Source organism: Euprymna scolopes, chromosome 39 (assembly GCF_053919585.1).
Source record: "Euprymna scolopes isolate OS-2025 chromosome 39, ASM5391958v1, whole genome shotgun sequence".
Lineage (NCBI taxonomy): Eukaryota > Metazoa > Mollusca > Cephalopoda > Sepiida > Sepiolidae > Euprymna > Euprymna scolopes.
Window position 1 is genome coordinate 19,301,697 of NC_136520.1, and position 18,139 is coordinate 19,319,835.

Sequence of the window (18,139 nt, forward strand, 5' to 3'; positions counted from 1 at the left end):
TGTATGTGTATGTCACAAAGAATTGCAAAGTGATTCCGACGAACGCTGAAAAGCAATTGGGTTCCAATTGCTACCCTCGTTTTCTTCGCTTCGTTTGTTTGTTCTTTTCTTTACTTCTAAAAGCAAGTTATTTTTAACAGGAACGTATTAAGTCATAAGTATTTCCAACTAATTAAAATCGCTTCAAACTCCAAAATTAACAAGTTTATATCAAATTAATAAGCAAACTTAGAAATTTGTATAAAATGAAGAAATAACAGTCAAAAGAGAGAGATTATATATATATATATATATATATATATATGTATATATGTATATATGTATGTATATATGTATGTATATATATACATATATATATATATATATATATATATATATATATATATATATATATATATATATAGAGAGAGAGAGAGAGAGAGAGAGAGAGAGAGAGAGAGAGAGAGGTGGAAGGAGAGACACGTTTGATCAAACAGGACAGAGTTATTCCTTTTTCCGATCTTGTTGGACATCTTTTCTATTTACCAAGCGGTCTTTTTAATTTCAGCAGGTGTATTATGCAGAATGGCGCCTTGAAGTTGTTGTCAGCCATATTTTTCTCAAGTGCTTTCTATCGGCCATCCGATTGTCGTAAGGAGCAATTGTTGTTTTCTTTTTCTTTTCCTTTGAGGCTTGGTGTATTTATAATTTTTTTTTAGTTAGATATAAAAGTGGGCGAAGGAGGGTTGGGGTGAATTATTTTATTTTAGTTTGGTTTAGTTTCGATTGTCTTATTTTATAGTTTAATAATTAAAAACAAAAACAATAGTAACACAAAACTAATGTAGTGTATGAATTTATTTGCCCCTTCGAAGGATGTTTCCAACCCCACTCTAAAAGCTCATACAATGCATACATTGGCAACACAGCAACAAAACTCTCCCGATGACTGACCTATCATTTAGCTAACAACACCAAACATCCTACGATAAAAGCCTACTGTCGCCCGACATTAGAAATATCTTTACTAAAAATACTAAAATTCGATATCATAACAACTACACACAACGATTAAAATTACTAGAAGCCATAATTATTTAAAAAAAAAAAAAAACTACAGACATTTTTAAACCGGATCTCATTTAACACCGGGACAAATATACTAACAGTATTTAATAACTAACATAAAACTAAATTAATAAACTATAAAATGAGAAAATCGAAACTAAAACTAAACTAAAACGATTCGCTCCAACCCTCCTGTACCCACCTTCATAGCCAATCAAATTTTTTTTTAAATACACCAAGCCTCAAAGGAAAAGGAAAAGAAAATAACAACAATTGCTTCTGACGACAATCGGATGCCCGATACAAAACGCTTGAGAAAAATATGACCGACCAACAACTTCTGGGCGCCAGTCTGCATAATACGTCAGTTGAAGGTGAAGATATTAATGTTTTTAGCTAATTTTCCGATATTTATCGTCTGAAAGGTCGAACTTCAAGACGATACTGATCTTGTAAAAGTCCGTCGCCTCTGTCTAACGTTTTAGGCAGACATGCAAGCATACATACATACATACATACATACATACATACATACATACATACATGCAAACATACATACATACATACATACATACATTTATATATTGATACCTCAAATTTTCGACCTAAACCGATTAAAAAGCTTGCCCTATCTCTGAATACCCTTTATGTCAAATTTCAAATGTTGATACCAGAAATTGCCTGAGTAATTTGGTAAAGACCTCAGAGGTCATCTTTTTAAACTTTGATCCTTATTATTTATTGTTTTGGGCTCAAATTAAGTTATTAAGTTAGATCCATGTTCAAGGAACCTATATCTAAAATGTCAATTGTTTATACCCAAAATTGTCGGAGGAGTTTAGTAGAGTTCTCAAAGGTCAAATCGTTGAACTTGGCCCCTTAACAGCCAAATCTCTGGCCGAAAATCGAGCACATAGAGTTTCCCAAATCTCAGTACCCTGTATATATTGTTAGTTATTTAATATTCATTTATTTAATTATTTTGGTTTTTAATTTGTGGTTTTATAGTTTAGTCTAGGATCGTGTGATAGAGATGTTTTTGTGATGCAACGATGATGAAAGAGGAAAGACTTTATTAAATTGAATTTTTCACCAATCATCACTCAAAGTTTTTTTTCACCAATCATCACTCAAAGTAAGAGGTCAAACGCGTATTTTGACGTGACTGTCTCCGGGAGCGGTAGTGCTCTCCATTGAGTGGAGGTTGAGACTCCCGAGACACGGAGCATGCCGGGCAGATATGATTGTTTTATTGTTAAGTATTATTGTATGTCCTGGCATCGAAATCCAACCCTGCTGAAAGGTTATAAATTTCATTATTTTTATGAAACCGACATATAAATCTGATTGTTTGGTGGAAGTGGCAATTTGATGTCACTTGGAGAGACATAACGAAATATAATTTCGTTTCTGATGCTAACAATTGCGATACTCGACCGAGGGTCGCGGGTTGACCTTTTTCGATCGTGAGAAACAGGCCTGGGAGAGTTGCAGATTCACAGGTACACACACATGAGATGACGTACTAACTGGCGATTGGTTTAGGGACCGACCGAACCTACCCTGTCACCTCCGTACATAAGCGAGTTCCCGCGCCCAAAATCGGTAGTTGAAGCGCAGTTGGAGCTGAGATTTGAGCGAATCTAATACTCATCGAAGGGTCTTCAGTCACCCCACTCTCTCTCTCTCTCTCTCTCTCTCTCTCTCTCTCTCTATCTATCTATCTATCTATCTATCTCTCGACCTATCAACCCAAAGTTGAAGTGATTCTGACCAGATCGACTGAATCCCCTGCGAAGAACGAGCACAGGTCGCATTGGGGTCCGTGATCGGGGATTGACTCGTATGTGACGAAGAAGATCCCTTTTAGGGATCGCTGAGGGTTCACAGTATAAATAAGAATTAAAATGACGCATTTAAATAGGAAAATAACATTAGCAAGAACTATAACATTTTTTTAATGTAACTATAATAGTTTCCCCCACGTTCATTGGACCGGTTTTCGAATCCTGCTAGACCAACAGCGAAGTAGCTCGCCACCGGAAGAGCCAGGGTACGTTTAAAATCTTTGAGAAGAATGAATCTCGTGATTCTGGCTCAGCACATCATCTTCTGTGGAACTTATATCAGGTGAAGAGGTCGGATTTGCAGAACTTACGTCGGATAAAATGTTTTCTGCATAATCTTGAAGTCGATCTGAAAACGTGCTAAATGTTTAAATGCTACTGAATCTTCCCAACCATTACAAATTCTCGCGTGTGTAGGATTGGCTTTGAAGTGTTCTACTACCTCAACTTATACTTGCTCCTGCCACTAAACCTTTTGATCTAACCCAAGCTCACAGAATCAAATAGGTAAAGCAGTGCCTGTAGAAAAACGCCTTTCAAAATTGAATATGTGTTTGGCATTAGTGACGGTGCATAATAGAGAACGAGAGAGAGGGGGGGAGTAGCACATAAAATATCCTATAGAACAGCTTGGCATGTGTTAATGGGTAACCGTTGAGGTTCCAAAGCTAATAATATGCTGTTCCTTATATTGCCGTTATGTTATGTAATTGGGAACACAAGAAATTGTTTCTTATTTATCTGTCTGTCGATCTATCTATATATGTGTATTATCGATATAGCTATCGATCTAGTTATCTATCTTTTTATCTATTTATCTATCGATCTGACTGGCGTGGTGAACGGGGAGGCGTGAGCTGTGTTTTGAAATATTGTTAAAACATGTCAAAGTCACATCAAACTCGGTGTCCGATCAATTGCACCGGAAGAGTGTCTAATAGCTGACCCGGAAGTACGTGATCACGTGTTCTAGTTAGCTGAGAAAATAGTCGTTGAATTGAGAACGTCAACAGAAGAAGATGATCTGAAAGAGGTCTCCTTTCGAAGTGGGGAGCGTCTCAGACGTGGAACGTGTAAGAACTAGTCACCCAAATAAAGATCGGCTATTGCTCCTTTGCTAGATGTAATTCTTGGGAGCGAATAAACAACTATATAAAAAAAACAACCCATCGTCTTGAGTTAATTGCATGCGTCTTCTTGTCAAGAGAATCAACTCCCTCAAGATGAGAGAAGAACCTTCCTGAAAAAGGCTGACCAGCAGAATCAGGTATGCCACGTTTATGTATTCGTGTTATATGTCAACACACACACACACACACACACACACACACACACACACACACACACACACACACACACACTAAAAGAGACATGGCAGAGTTAAAAGAGTTAATTATATAGAAAAGAAAATGTTAAGAACACACACCTTGACTGCAAAACGATATGCTAGGGTTCAAATAGTGAAGCACCACCATAAACATTTAGTGACACGTACACACATTCATATGAACCCTTTGTCACATACATACGACATTATGTCCTATCAGTGTATATACCCACTCAAATCCAACAATATAACAGTTATAGCGTTCACATTGACTGTAGTGTTTCTGAATCCAATCCCAAGCCGCGTAGCAGAAAGTGTTTGAATTCTCCCGACATAAATAAAGTTTATCGGTCGGAATGAATAAATGAGGGAAGTCCGAAGATATAAAAATAGTTATGAGGCACTGGATCGCAGTTTGAGAGAAGCAACCATGACAAGAGAAAGCAAAATGAAATCGACTCTATTCGTCGACGACAGTAAGTATGTAACAGCAACCTGATGAAGATGCTGGGATTGGTGTTTTCTAATCAACAGAACCACAGATGAGAATATTATTCGGAGAATTAAAGAATTGCGTTTTATTTTTTTGCGTCGGAAGTAAAAAATATATTCAGATTACATTGATTGAATATGGCATATTTTGTGACCTTACAAAATGCCAAAAGCTTTGTACTCCAGAATGTATTTAAAGAATTATGAATTGATTTTAATTCTTCCAATGAAGAAGCAACACTGCCACATGTTCGGGATTTTCATTCCACATATTGATGTTTTATATCATATTAAAAGGGAAGACTCTCCATTTTCCGTATAATTATATTGGTTTAAAGTTTTAGTAGGTTTAAACATAAAAGATAATGTTCGCTGATGCGTAATAATAATAATAATAATCACTAATTCAATAACATACGGTAATTCATCGTCGATAACCCGGAAATTGTTTCTTTTCAACTAGTAAACGAATTTCGGACGAATAATTAGGTATCCATTTTGCATAGTAAGCAAACATACCAAGACAACTTTTTAAAGGTTTAGAGTTGAAAGAGTGGGGGTGGGGCATCTTAAACGGTCAGGATCGGGTAGACGATTTCCATCATAAATGTTTTGATCAAACACATAATTATAACGAAGTGAAACTTTTTTCTCGGTTTATTTCAAGATTTTATGTCGAAGCAACCTTTGAGGCAGACTCCACATTTGCGTCATGCTCCTCCATATAGTTATGTCATGTAATTACGAAAAGGTTCCAGATAATTTGTTATCTAATTTATAAAACTCACTATGTCTGTCTGTCTGTCTCCATATTTTCAAACTCTATCTCTGTCGAAACTAAAAGTCGGAAAGCGGTGGTAGGGGCCTCAAATGACTGGATTTTTTATGGTCTGTTCTTTTGTAGGTCTTCAGCCGGTTAAAATAGTTTTTAAGGGGTCCAAAATGGGTTAAAATAGTTTTTAAGGGGTCCAAAAATGGGTTAAAATAGTTTTTAAGGGGTGAAAATTGAAAAATAAATCGTTATTTTTCTGCATACATATTAGTTTATTTGTAAGTAGTTCATATGTGTGTCACGTTGGTACAGTGGTAACGTTACCAGCTTTGAATGCTACAGTGTTGCTTTCGGTTTCAATTCTAGCTGATGGCACTCTAATGTTTTTTGGTTTTTTTTTTTACTTTTGAAATCACAACTCTATAATGATATATACGAAATCTGGACAAATTAAAATATTATATTTAAGTGTATTTTAAGACCGAGCAAAGGCGCCCCCCGGCTAGTCAGAATAAAAGGATTCTTAAAACGTAGAAATGCAGAAACCTCGTTTGTGTCCGCCATATGTATTCGTTTAAATTGATACAAATGGTTTCCAGCCTGAAAGGCTCTACAGAGTCAAATTTCAATCTGATAGTAAGCTCTAGATAAGACAATTATTGTGAAGGTACGATCCTGGGTTATTTGATTAACAAGAGCTTCGATCCGTGGTAAGGGGTATGCATCAAACAAGGTGAAACGGTTAATAGTTCAGGAGAAATCGGCTACCAATCATTTCTTTTTATAAAATAATATGAAAGTCACGTAGAATGAGTTGATTCAATTATTATCCTCAAGCAGTTGTAGAATTTCTTTTTCAATTGATTTTAATTCCGCGACTTAGTAGCAATAGGTTTGCTACTAGGAGTCAAGTTTCGGAATAATTTAGCGGAAGCACCACTGATTTTAGGTAAAACGAAGGTTTTTAGAATACTCTGAGACCCCCCCCGCCCTCACAAATAGTAATGCTCCAGCGCATTTTTAAGAAAGGCACTCCGAGTATGATATTCATACAGGAATTAGGAAATACCGTGAAGTAAATGTCTTTATACTCGTAGCCATTGAAGGTAATGTTCTCAGTACAATACTCAGATAGTTTTGAGGGAAATGGCGGATGATGCCATGAAATTATGGAATCCCGTTTCAAAGTAGACAGCGTAATTGTTTTAACAATATGAGCACTGATAAAGTTATCGGAGCTGTTTGTGCCTATAAGGACGGTTAATAGTTTACCCTTTAATTTTACAATCTTAGCCATCTTTAACACGCGCTACTATAACAGCCGAATAGAAGGTGGAGACGTCGTTTTAAGTAGAACAGCAAACTTTGGCAAAATGTTCGAGATTGCCACAGTTTCGACAATTTTTCCTGCTGTGCACGCGTGGAAAGTAAATGTCTAGCATGAATAACGTTTGAAGATTTGTCATAAACGCGTGGACAGTACGTGTCCAGCATGAATAACGTTTGAAGATTTGTCATAAACGCGTGGAAAGTACATGTCTAGCATGAATAACGTTTGGAGGTTTGTCATAAACACGTGGAAAGTACGTGTCCAGCATGAATAACGTTTGAAGATTTGTCATAAACGCGTGGAAAGTACATGTCTAGCATGAATAACGTTTGAAGATTTGTCATAAACGCGTGGAAAGTACATGTCTAGCATGAATAACGTTTGAAGATTTGTCATAAACGCGTGGAAAGTACGTGTCGAGCATGAATAACGTTTGAAGATTTGTCATAAACGCGTGGAAAGTACATGTCTAGCATGAATAACGTTTGAAGATTTGTCATAAACGCGTGGAAAGTACATGTCTAGCATGAATAACGTTTGAAGATTTGTCATAAACGCGTGGAAAGTACATGTCCAGCATGAATAACGTTTGGAGGTTTGTCATAAACACGTGGAAAGTACGTGTCCAGCATGAATAACGTTTGGAGGTTTGTCATAAACGCGTGAAAAGTAAATGTCTAGCATAAATAACGTTTGGAGATTTGTCATAAACGCGTGGAAAGTACATGTCTAGCATGAATAACGTTTGGAGGTTTGTCATAAACGCGTGGAAAGTACGTGTCCAGCATGAATAACGTTTGAAGATTTGTCATAAACGCGTGGAAAGTACATGTCCAGCATGAATAACGTTTGGAGGTTTGTCATAAACACGTGGAAAGTACGTGTCCAGCATGAATAACGTTTGGAGGTTTGTCATAAACGCGTGGAAAGTAAATGTCTAGCATAAATAACGTTTGGAGATTTGTCATAAACGCGTGGAAAGTACATGTCTAGCATGAATAACGTTTGGAGGTTTGTCATAAACGCGTGGAAAGTACGTGTCCAGCATGAATAACGTTTGGAGATTTGTCATAAACGCGTGGAAAGTATATGTCTAACATGAATAACGTTTGGAGATTTGTCATAAACGCGTGGAAAGTACATGTCTAGCATGAATAACGTTTGGAGATTTGTCATAAACGCGTGGAAAGTAAATGTCTAGCATGAATAACGTTTGGAGATTTGTCATAAACGCGTGGAAAGTACATGTCTAGCATGAATATCGTTTGAAGATTTGTCATAAACGCGTGGAAAGTACATGTCTAGCATGAATAACGTTTGGTGATTTGTCATAAACGCGTGGAAAGTACATGTCTAGCATGAATAACGTTTGAAGATTTGTCATAAACGCGTGGAAAGTACATGTCTAGCATGAATAACGTTTGGAGATTTGTCATAAACGCGTGGAAAGTACATGTCCAGCATGAATAACGTTTGAAGATTTGTCATAAACGCGTGGAAAGTACATGTCTAGCATGAATAACGTTTGAAGATTTGTCATAAACGCGTGGAAAGTACATGTCTAGCATGAATAACGTTTGGAGATTTGTCATAAACGCGTGGAAAGTACATGTCCAGCATGAATAACGTTTGAAGATTTGTCATAAACGCGTGGAAAGTACATGTCTAGCATGAATAACGTTTGAAGATTTGTCATAAACGCGTGGAAAGTACATGTCTAGCATGAATAACGTTTGAAGATTTGTCATAAACGCGTGGAAAGTACATGTCTAGCATGAATAACGTTTGAAGATTTGTCATAAACGCGTGGAAAGTACATGTCTAGCATGAATAACGTTTGGAGATTTGTCATAAACGCGTGGAAAGTACATGTCTAGCATGAATAACGTTTGAAGATTTGTCATAAACGCGTGGAAAGTACATGTCTAGCATGAATAACGTTTGAAGATTTGTCTTAAACGCGTGGAAAGTACATGTCTAGCATGAATAACGTTTGGAGATTTGTCATAAACGCGTGGAAAGTACATGTCTAGCATGAATAACGTTTGAAGATTTGTCATAAACGCGTGGAAAGTACATGTCTAGCATGAATAACGTTTGAAGATTTGTCATAAACGCGTGGAAAGTACATGTCTAGCATGAATAACGTTTGAAGATTTGTCATAAACGCGTGGAAAGTACATGTCTAGCATGAATAACGTTTGAAGATTTGTAATAAACGCGTGGAAAGTACATGTCCAGCATGAATAACGTATGAAGATTTGTCATAAACGCGTGGAAAGTACATGTCTAGCATGAATAACGTTTTAAGATTTGTCATAAACGCGTGGAAAGTACATGTCTAGCATGAATAACGTTTGAAGATTTGTCATAAACGCGTGGAAAGTACGTGTCCAGCATGAATAACGTTTGAAGATTTGTCATAAACGCGTGGAAAGTACATGTCTAGCATGAATAACGTTTGAAGATTTGTCATAAACGCGTGGAAAGTACATGTCTAGCATGAATAACGTTTGAAGATTTGTCATAAACGCGTGGAAAGTACATGTCTAGCATGAATAACGTTTGAAGATTTGTCATAAACGCGTGGAAAGTACATGTCCAGCATGAATAACGTTTGGAGGTTTGTCATAAACACGTGGAAAGTACGTGTCCAGCATGAATAACGTTTGGAGGTTTGTCATAAACGCGTGGAAAGTAAATGTCTAGCATAAATAACGTTTGGAGATTTGTCATAAACGCGTGGAAAGTACATGTCTAGCATGAATAACGTTTGGAGGTTTGTCATAAACGCGTGGAAAGTACGTGTCCAGCATGAATAACGTTTGGAGGTTTGTCATAAACGCGTGGAAAGTATATGTCTAACATGAATAACGTTTGGAGATTTGTCATAAACGCGTGGAAAGTACATGTCTAGCATGAATAACGTTTGGAGATTTGTCATAAACGCGTGGAAAGTAAATGTCTAGCATGAATAACGTTTGGAGATTTGTCATAAACGCGTGGAAAGTACATGTCTAGCATGAATACCGTTTGAGGATTTGTCATAAACGCGTGGAAAGTACATGTCTAGCATGAATAACGTTTGGAGATTTGTCATAAACGCGTGGAAAGTACATGTCTAGCATGAATAACGTTTGGAGGTTTGTCATAAACGCGTGGAAAGTACGTGTCCAGCATGAATAACGTTTGGAGGTTTGTCATAAACGCGTGGAAAGTATATGTGTAGCATGAATAACGTTTGGAGATTTGTCATAAACGCGTGGAAAGTACATGTCCAGCATGAATAACGTTTGGAGATTTGTCATAAACGCGTGGAAAGTACATGTCTAGCATGAATAACGTTTGGAGATTTGTCATAAACGCGTGGAAAGTACATGTCTAGCATGAATAACGTTTGAAGATTTGTCATAAACGCGTGGAAAGTACATGTCTAGCATGAATAACGTTTGAAGATTTGTCATAAACGCGTGGAAAGTACATGTCTAGCATGAATAACGTTTGGAGATTTGTCATAAACGCGTGGAAAGTACATGTCTAGCATGAATAACGTTTGAAGATTTGTCATAAACGCGTGGAAAGTACATGTCTAGCATGAATAACGTTTGAAGATTTGTCTTAAACGCGTGGAAAGTACATGTCTAGCATGAATAACGTTTGGAGATTTGTCATAAACGCGTGGAAAGTACATGTCTAGCATGAATAACGTTTGAAGATTTGTCATAAACGCGTGGAAAGTACATGTCTAGCATGAATAACGTTTGAAGATTTGTCATAAACGCGTGGAAAGTACATGTCTAGCATGAATAACGTTTGAAGATTTGTCATAAACGCGTGGAAAGTACATGTCTAGCATGAATAACGTTTGAAGATTTGTCATAAACGCGTGGAAAGTACATGTCCAGCATGAATAACGTTTGAAGATTTGTCATAAACGCGTGGAAAGTACATGTCTAGCATGAATAACGTTTGAAGATTTGTCATAAACGCGTGGAAAGTACATGTCTAGCATGAATAACGTTTGGAGATTTGTCATAAACGCGTGGAAAGTACATGTCTAGCATGAATAACGTTTGAAGATTTGTCATAAACGCGTGGAAAGTACATGTCTAGCATGAATAACGTTTGAAGATTTGTCATAAACGCGTGGAAAGTACATGTCTAGCATGAATAACGTTTGAAGATTTGTCATAAACGCGTGGAAAGTACATGTCTAGCATGAATAACGTTTGAAGATTTGTCATAAACGCGTGGAAAGTACATGTCTAGCATGAATAACGTTTGAAGATTTGTAATAAACGCGTGGAAAGTACATGTCTAGCATGAATAACGTTTGAAAATTTGTCATAAACGCGTGAAAAGTACATGTCTAGCATGAATAACGTTTGAAGATTTGTCATAAACGCGTGGAAAGTACATGTCTAGCATGAATAACGTTTGGAGATTTGTCATAAACGCGTGGAAAGTACGTGTCCAGCATGAATAACGTTTGAAGATTTGTCATAAACGCGTGGAAAGTACATGTCTAGCATGAATAACGTTTGAAGATTTGTCATAAACGCGTGGAAAGTAAATGTCTAGCATGAATAACGTTTGGAGATTTGTCATAAACGCGTGGAAAGTACGTGTCTAGCATGAATAACGTTTGAAGATTTGTCATAAACGCGTGGAAAGTACATGTCTAGCATGAATAACGTTTGAAGATTTGTCATAAACGCGTGGAAAGTAAATGTCTAGCATGAATAACGTTTGGAGATTTGTCATAAACGCGTGGAAAGTAAATGTCTAGCATGAATAACGTTTGGAGATTTGTCACAAACGCGTGGAAAGTACGTGTCCAGCATGAATAACGTTTGAAGATTTGTCATAAACGCGTGGAAAGTACATGTCTAGCATGAATAACGTTTGAAGATTTGTCATAAACGCGTGGAAAGTACATGTCTAGCATGAATAACGTTTGAAGATTTGTCATAAACGCGTGGAAAGTAAATGTCTAGCATGAATAACGTTTAGAGATTTGTCATAAACGCGTGGAAAGTACATGTCTAGCATGAATAACGTTTGAAGATTTGTCATAAACGCGTGGAAAGTAAATGTCTAGCATGAATAACGTTTGAAGATTTGTCATAAACGCGTGGAAAGTACATGTCTAGCATGAATAACGTTTGAAGATTTGTCATAAACGCGTGGAAAGTACATGTCCAGCATGAATAACGTTTGAAGATTTGTCATAAACGCGTGGAAAGTACATGTCTAGCATGAATAACGTTTGAAGATTTGTCATAAACGCGTGGAAAGTAAATGTCTCGCATGAATAACGTTTGGAGGTGTTTTTTTTTTTTTTACATAGGCATCATCACATTATCAAGGCCAAGAGGCCACTCAAGGATAAGGGTTAAAGAGTGTACAGTAGAAATTGGTCAATATAGTAATCATTAGTAATGAAAATTTGGTAAATTTGATAACTTATATGGAACGGCTCATCAAGAACTTATTTACTTTAGACTTGAACACAACCATATTGTAGTTAGCCGGAAAGCAGGAAAACGGAAGACAATTCCACAGGCGTGCAGTTCTAAGAAAGAAGCTTTGTTCATGGAATCTACGTTTAGGTTTAGGCACAGATAAAGAGTGGGGGAATTATTGATAGTGTTTAGAGCTAGACGAGTGTTTCTTGTGAAAGTTTGGCGAAGGGAGACCATAGATTGAAGCTCAGTCGAACACTTTCCATGAAAATAACGATACATCAGAACTCGCAACATCTCTTCTGTGAGATAGAGGTTGCAAGGAGGAGAAAAATACATCTCCTACGAGGCTACGAAGTCTATTTTGAACTCTATCAAGGCAGGACAAGTCCTTTCTAGCAGCTCCTGCCCAGATGTGGCAACAGTATTCCATCCTTGGACGTACCTGGCTCTTATATAGATAGAGAATAGCATCAGCAGTGAGATATCTACCGGATCGATAGAAAGATCCCACCATTTTTCCAGCGGCCTTGGCAATAGATTTGATGTACGTGTTCCATTTAAGATCAGGAGTAATGGTCAATCCCAGAAGCTTGTCAAAACTTGAGGCCTCCTGAAGACGAGAGCCATTCATTTCAATTGATGCCAAATGTGGATTAGAATTTTGATGATGTAAAGAGAGAAGCTTGGTTTTAGATGCATTAAAAGTAACCAGCCACTCCTTTCCCCATTGTACTACGTGCTCAAGATCAGAGGAGAGAGAATTGGAGAGAACTTGGTAGTTTACTGTCTTAGATGTGCTACCATAAATGGTAGTGTCGTCAGCATAAATGTCTACAAATGATAGGTTTGTCATAAACGCGTGGAAAGTAAATGTCTAGCATGAATAACGTTTGGAGGTTTTTCATAAACGACTTTTAGTCATCCAATAGCATTTTAGATAATGTCAACAACGATAGCACTAATGTTTAAGTAAATGATTTCGAGTTTGTCTGGATTTAACGAAACAATAGTTCATAAATAGTAAATAAAATTACGATAGAATAGTCTACAGAATTTACCGACCTGAAGGTCTGCAGAAAATACATCAAAGTTGCCCAGTCGAATAATCTTATCCATGAGGAAATTAGTATAAAAAATTCAATAGAATAAATTGTAGTGTAACGAAGACGAAAGAAGAAAGACCTTATCAATACTTTATTCAACTAAATTTTACAGCAATAATTACTCAAGGCAAGAGGCCAAGCGCTAGGTGTATCAGAATTTTTGTAGAAATTTTTGACACCCCTAACACGAAACTGCGAATAAAATATAAAAATCTCGTAATTTCTCTGTTAAAAGTGGATTATTTTCTTTATGGATTATACTTCCAAAATAAACTATTAAAGTTGTTTTAAAAGTAATAGAAATATATATTTTTTAAAAACAGTAATAAATTTTCCGAACTCAATATTTTTCAATTTCTAAACTTTAAAAATCTATCAAAATTTATCTATTGTTTCTATTTTTACGATATTTTCAGGGTCAATGTGAAATTTTATGTTCTTTCCAACAAACCGAATATAATATTTTAGACAGACGTTTTTTTTAAATTCACCCCCCCATTTTCAAGTGTCTAGTAAAAAGTAAATAATTAATTTACTCACTGAAAAGTAAATAATTAATTTACTCACAAATTGAAGAGAAAAGGTCAATAAATAATATATTCAAATTTAAAGCAAAAAAAAAACAAAAAAACATAGTGTTTTTTAGAATTTTACCTGTAAAGTTTGAAGTTTAAAACCTTTTTTAAACCACGTTATTTGTTTTTCCTTTTTTTTAATGGAACCTTGGTCCTTGCTCCCTTAATTGAAAAAAGATTAGGGCTGGAATTACATTTTTCGGGGAGTTATAAGCTTGGAAAGACAGGGGGTCGAATAATTCACGCCTCCCATTTTGAAATGTCCATTAAAAAGTAAATAATTAATTTATGTACCAAAGTCTTATATATCACAAATTGAAGAGAAAAGGTCAATAAATAATATAATCAAATTTAAAACAAAAAAGTACTGTTTTTTAGAAATTTACCTGTAAAGTTCGAAGTTTAAAGCCTTTTAAAAAAAAGAAAAACCACGTTGTTTTTTTGCTTTTGTTTTTTTAATGAAACCTTAGTCCTTGCTCCTTTAATTGAAAAAAAAATTAGGGCTTGAATTACATTTTTCGATGAGCTTGGAAAGACGGGGTGGAATTATTCACTATTTTCACGAAATTTCTGAGACACATAGCCAAGCGCATATATTAGGTACGGGCGATAATGGCAGAACAAAGATAGGGAAACATAGTTTAGAAACCCGGTTTATTATAATTTTTTTTGTAGGTTTCCGGCTACTTTTTGATTATATTTGAAAGATTAAAGCTGTGGGAACATGATGAGAATTAGCAGCGAACCGGATGTTAACGCATCCACCATGAGAGACAAAAGGAAAAATCGTCGTTTGCACATGGCTCCACGCATCGCTTCCGCTTGGGAAGAAAAAAAAATAAGATAACCACAAAATAATTATCGAACAATGGCAGAGCTCCGCGCCTAAAATAAACACCTCAAACATCACAGTCGCTGGGAGCGAGTTTGCCACTATAAAAACGAGGGATTTGAGGGAACCGAAAGGAGGGAAGAGGAGATTCGTCCAGCTGCGCCAGTGGACGCACGGACAGATTCTCCTACCCGACCTAAAGAGATGAAGAAGAAAAAGAAATAAAGCACCAGTGAACTGGAGCCGACTACGCTCTCATGTTATGGGCCAAACGCCTTCAATTCTAAACAATGCCTAATTCACACAAACCAAAGAAGAGAGGAGGAAAAAGAAGACGAAGACGCCGGGCTGCTAGCTGCTGATGAAAAAGTCACTCGCTTTCCAGTTACAAGCCAGGACACGCATCACCGACAGCAGGATGACCGGCCTACCCTTACCATCTCCATCGTCCAAAAGATAAGTTATATTTTACGAACATTCATTCCTTGTCAATTCATACATACCTACAAACATTTTACGAACATTCATCTCCTTTATTAAATCACATTCCATCCTACGAACACTTTGTCTCTCCTAATACAAATTGTTGGTAGTAAATAAAATCGGTTCTCAACCTTCAATATTCGTCTGTCTTTAATTATATGGAGTCAGAATCTACACACTTCCAACGTTATTCATTTCAGGTATTCTCGGTTGTGGCCTCTATGGCATCCTTTCCCACTCCCAATTCTTTTTATAAAAAAATGAGGCCATAAAACCCAAAGTTAATTTCCAAAAGGAAAAAAAATATTTGTACACGTGAAAAAAAAAGTTATAATGAAAAATGTTTTTAGCGAGACATTTGGAAGCTGAAAAATTCAGCTAAATTTTGAAGTTAAATAAATTTATTGTAAAAATACTTTGAAAGATAAATATTGGTTTTCTGTGTTTATTTCGAAGATAATTGGGAATGTAAATTCCTAAGATATTGCATTAAATAAAAAAAAACCTTGTTTATACAAAAAATAGCTTTATGAGGCCCCAAAAGCGAGAGGTTCTAGCTTCGCTTAAGAATAAACAAACGAAGTCGTGTAAGCGTGAATTCTACGGAAACCAAAATGTCAGAAAGTCTGAAAATGACGTCAGGTAGTTGGAGGGGGGAAGGTAGTGCTGGTTTTCTTTTTTCTTCCCCAGCCGTGCATCCGTATATTTCTATATTTTTATAATTTTTTAATTCAATTATTTTTCTGTGTTCCTGCTTTTAAATTAATTTATTTTTTATTTTTCAAGATTATATAAAAATTATGTTACGCCAGACGTTTCACGTTCATTCAAGGAAAATATTAGAATCTTACATATAAAAATTACGTGAAAACTGTAATCTAAAAAAAAAGTATAAATTTTTCTTGCAATTATAATTTTTTGTGTGAAAATATTAAATAAACAATGCTTAATTCAATGATAAAGGTATTAATAGTTCGAGAAATTAATTTTTTTCGAGTTATATATCAAATTCATTAATACAGATTTTAGAGGATTTTTTCGTAATGTTCCTGAAAAAAATATTTTTTCTTTTTTTGATTGTTACAATTTACGATGCTTTAAGTAAAGTAAAAATAAATTTTCATAAAAAAGTAAAAATAAATTTTCATAAAAAAAGTAAAAATAAATTTTCATAAAAAAAGTAAAAATAAATTTTCATAAAAAAGTAAAAATAAATTCATGCATTTTTTTTTACTACTGAAAACTATAACTTTAGTAAAGGTGTTTTTTTTTACATTGTTTAAATAAAATAATATATTTCAACTAAGGTTCAAATAAAAATAATGGATTCATTATATTTTGTGATCATTACTTGATAAATACTAAAATTTTCATTAAAATTAGTTAATTTCCTGATTTTTGGTGAATTTTTAAGTATAGTGAAGGGTCAAAATATTTATACATTTTGAGCATCGGCATTCATTTTGCACGTACCTAGTGCATATATATAAGAAAAAATGACGTATTTAAGTGTTGTGGTATTAGTATTTGAATAATTAGCGAAAAAAAACCACAATAACAGTTAAATAATTACTAAAATACATGAAAGAGGTAATTGAGTTATATCTTGGCTCACTGTTGGACTTGCTGTGACAGCCATACTCTCCGCGTGTTCGTCTTGACTGAGTAAACCGGTCCGCGTCACCCAGAAGTGACGTCATGAACGGAAATGACGTCATGGAATAGTTCATTATTCCAGGCACTAAGGGTGCATCCCAACACACCCCTCCCAAGGTTTTTGTTCGTAAAAGCTGCTAGTACTTATTTCGTTTAGGATCGATCATTAGTGGATCGATCATTAGTGGATCGGTGACCTTTCTTTTTCGAACTAGCTGTCGTTGTTCAGGAGTTGTTTGGGGAGGTTAGAGATCAAATTCTCAAAAATAGTGTTCCTCTGGTGTCAACCGCGCAATATCTTATTAATTGGTTTTGGTGACGTTTTTATAATGAAATTGTGTTTATTGTTCAGTCATTAATATTTTTGTTTTAGAATAAATTTGTCTTTTTTTTTCCAGATACAATTTACAATTCCCGCTTCAAGCCGGCACAACGTATATGGTTTTCCTATTTTATGTTGGTGTGGATGTTTCTCCTTGTTTTATTGGCATACGTAGACAGACTTGTGCTGTTTTTGTATGCTGGACTGCTTTGAAAAAATCAAATATCAGCAATGATGCGAAGGTAAGCAAAAACTAAGCAAGCAAAACCAAACTATAGCATAATTAGAATTATTTAATAATGGGCATTACATGCACACACGCACATACACGAACTATATATATATATATATATATATATATATATATATATATATATATATATATATATATATATATATGTATATATATATATATATATATATATAAAGTATATGTATATATATATGTATATGTATATATATATGTATATGTATATATATATATATAATAGTTATTATATATATATATATTTAATAATATATATATATATTTAATAATTATTATAGTAAAAAAAAAATAATTATGACAGCCCCTTTAAGAAATCCGTTTCTTATCGTTGAGCACTTTCAGTTGAATTAAAAGTTGGTCAACTTAGCTCTTATGCATAGATCATCGTATTACGATTAGATCACTCTCTGACTGACGTAAATGAACATTTAAAATTAAAAATGTTTAAATTCGACGTTATTTCACGCGGTTAATGGTAGCTGAATGGATTAGGTCTTCGCTTAACCAAGCCAGAGATGTCTCGTGATGCGGGGTTCGGATCGTTCGACTGGTATTAATCGTGATACTCTGCACTGAAGATTCCCGAAAGGATGAAACACTAGTGTCTGTAGGTATTT

The 18,139-nt window shown here is 35.3% G+C and overlaps 1 protein-coding gene across 5 annotated transcripts in view; it reads left to right on the forward strand.

The window, feature by feature from the left end:
• Positions 1-18,139, forward strand: part of LOC145263666 (thyroid peroxidase-like) — a 412,282-nt gene that overhangs the window by 152,426 nt on the left and 241,717 nt on the right. For all 5 annotated transcript variants that reach the window (XM_080120540.1, XM_080120538.1, XM_080120542.1 and 2 more), the window contains exon 2: positions 17,331-17,496. Coding sequence is in view for 3 of the 5 variants with exons in the window: in XM_080120538.1 (XP_079976664.1) it covers positions 17,486-17,496 (11 nt within the window). In the remaining 2 variants the exon portion in view is untranslated. The remainder of the gene's footprint in view (positions 1-17,330; positions 17,497-18,139) is intronic.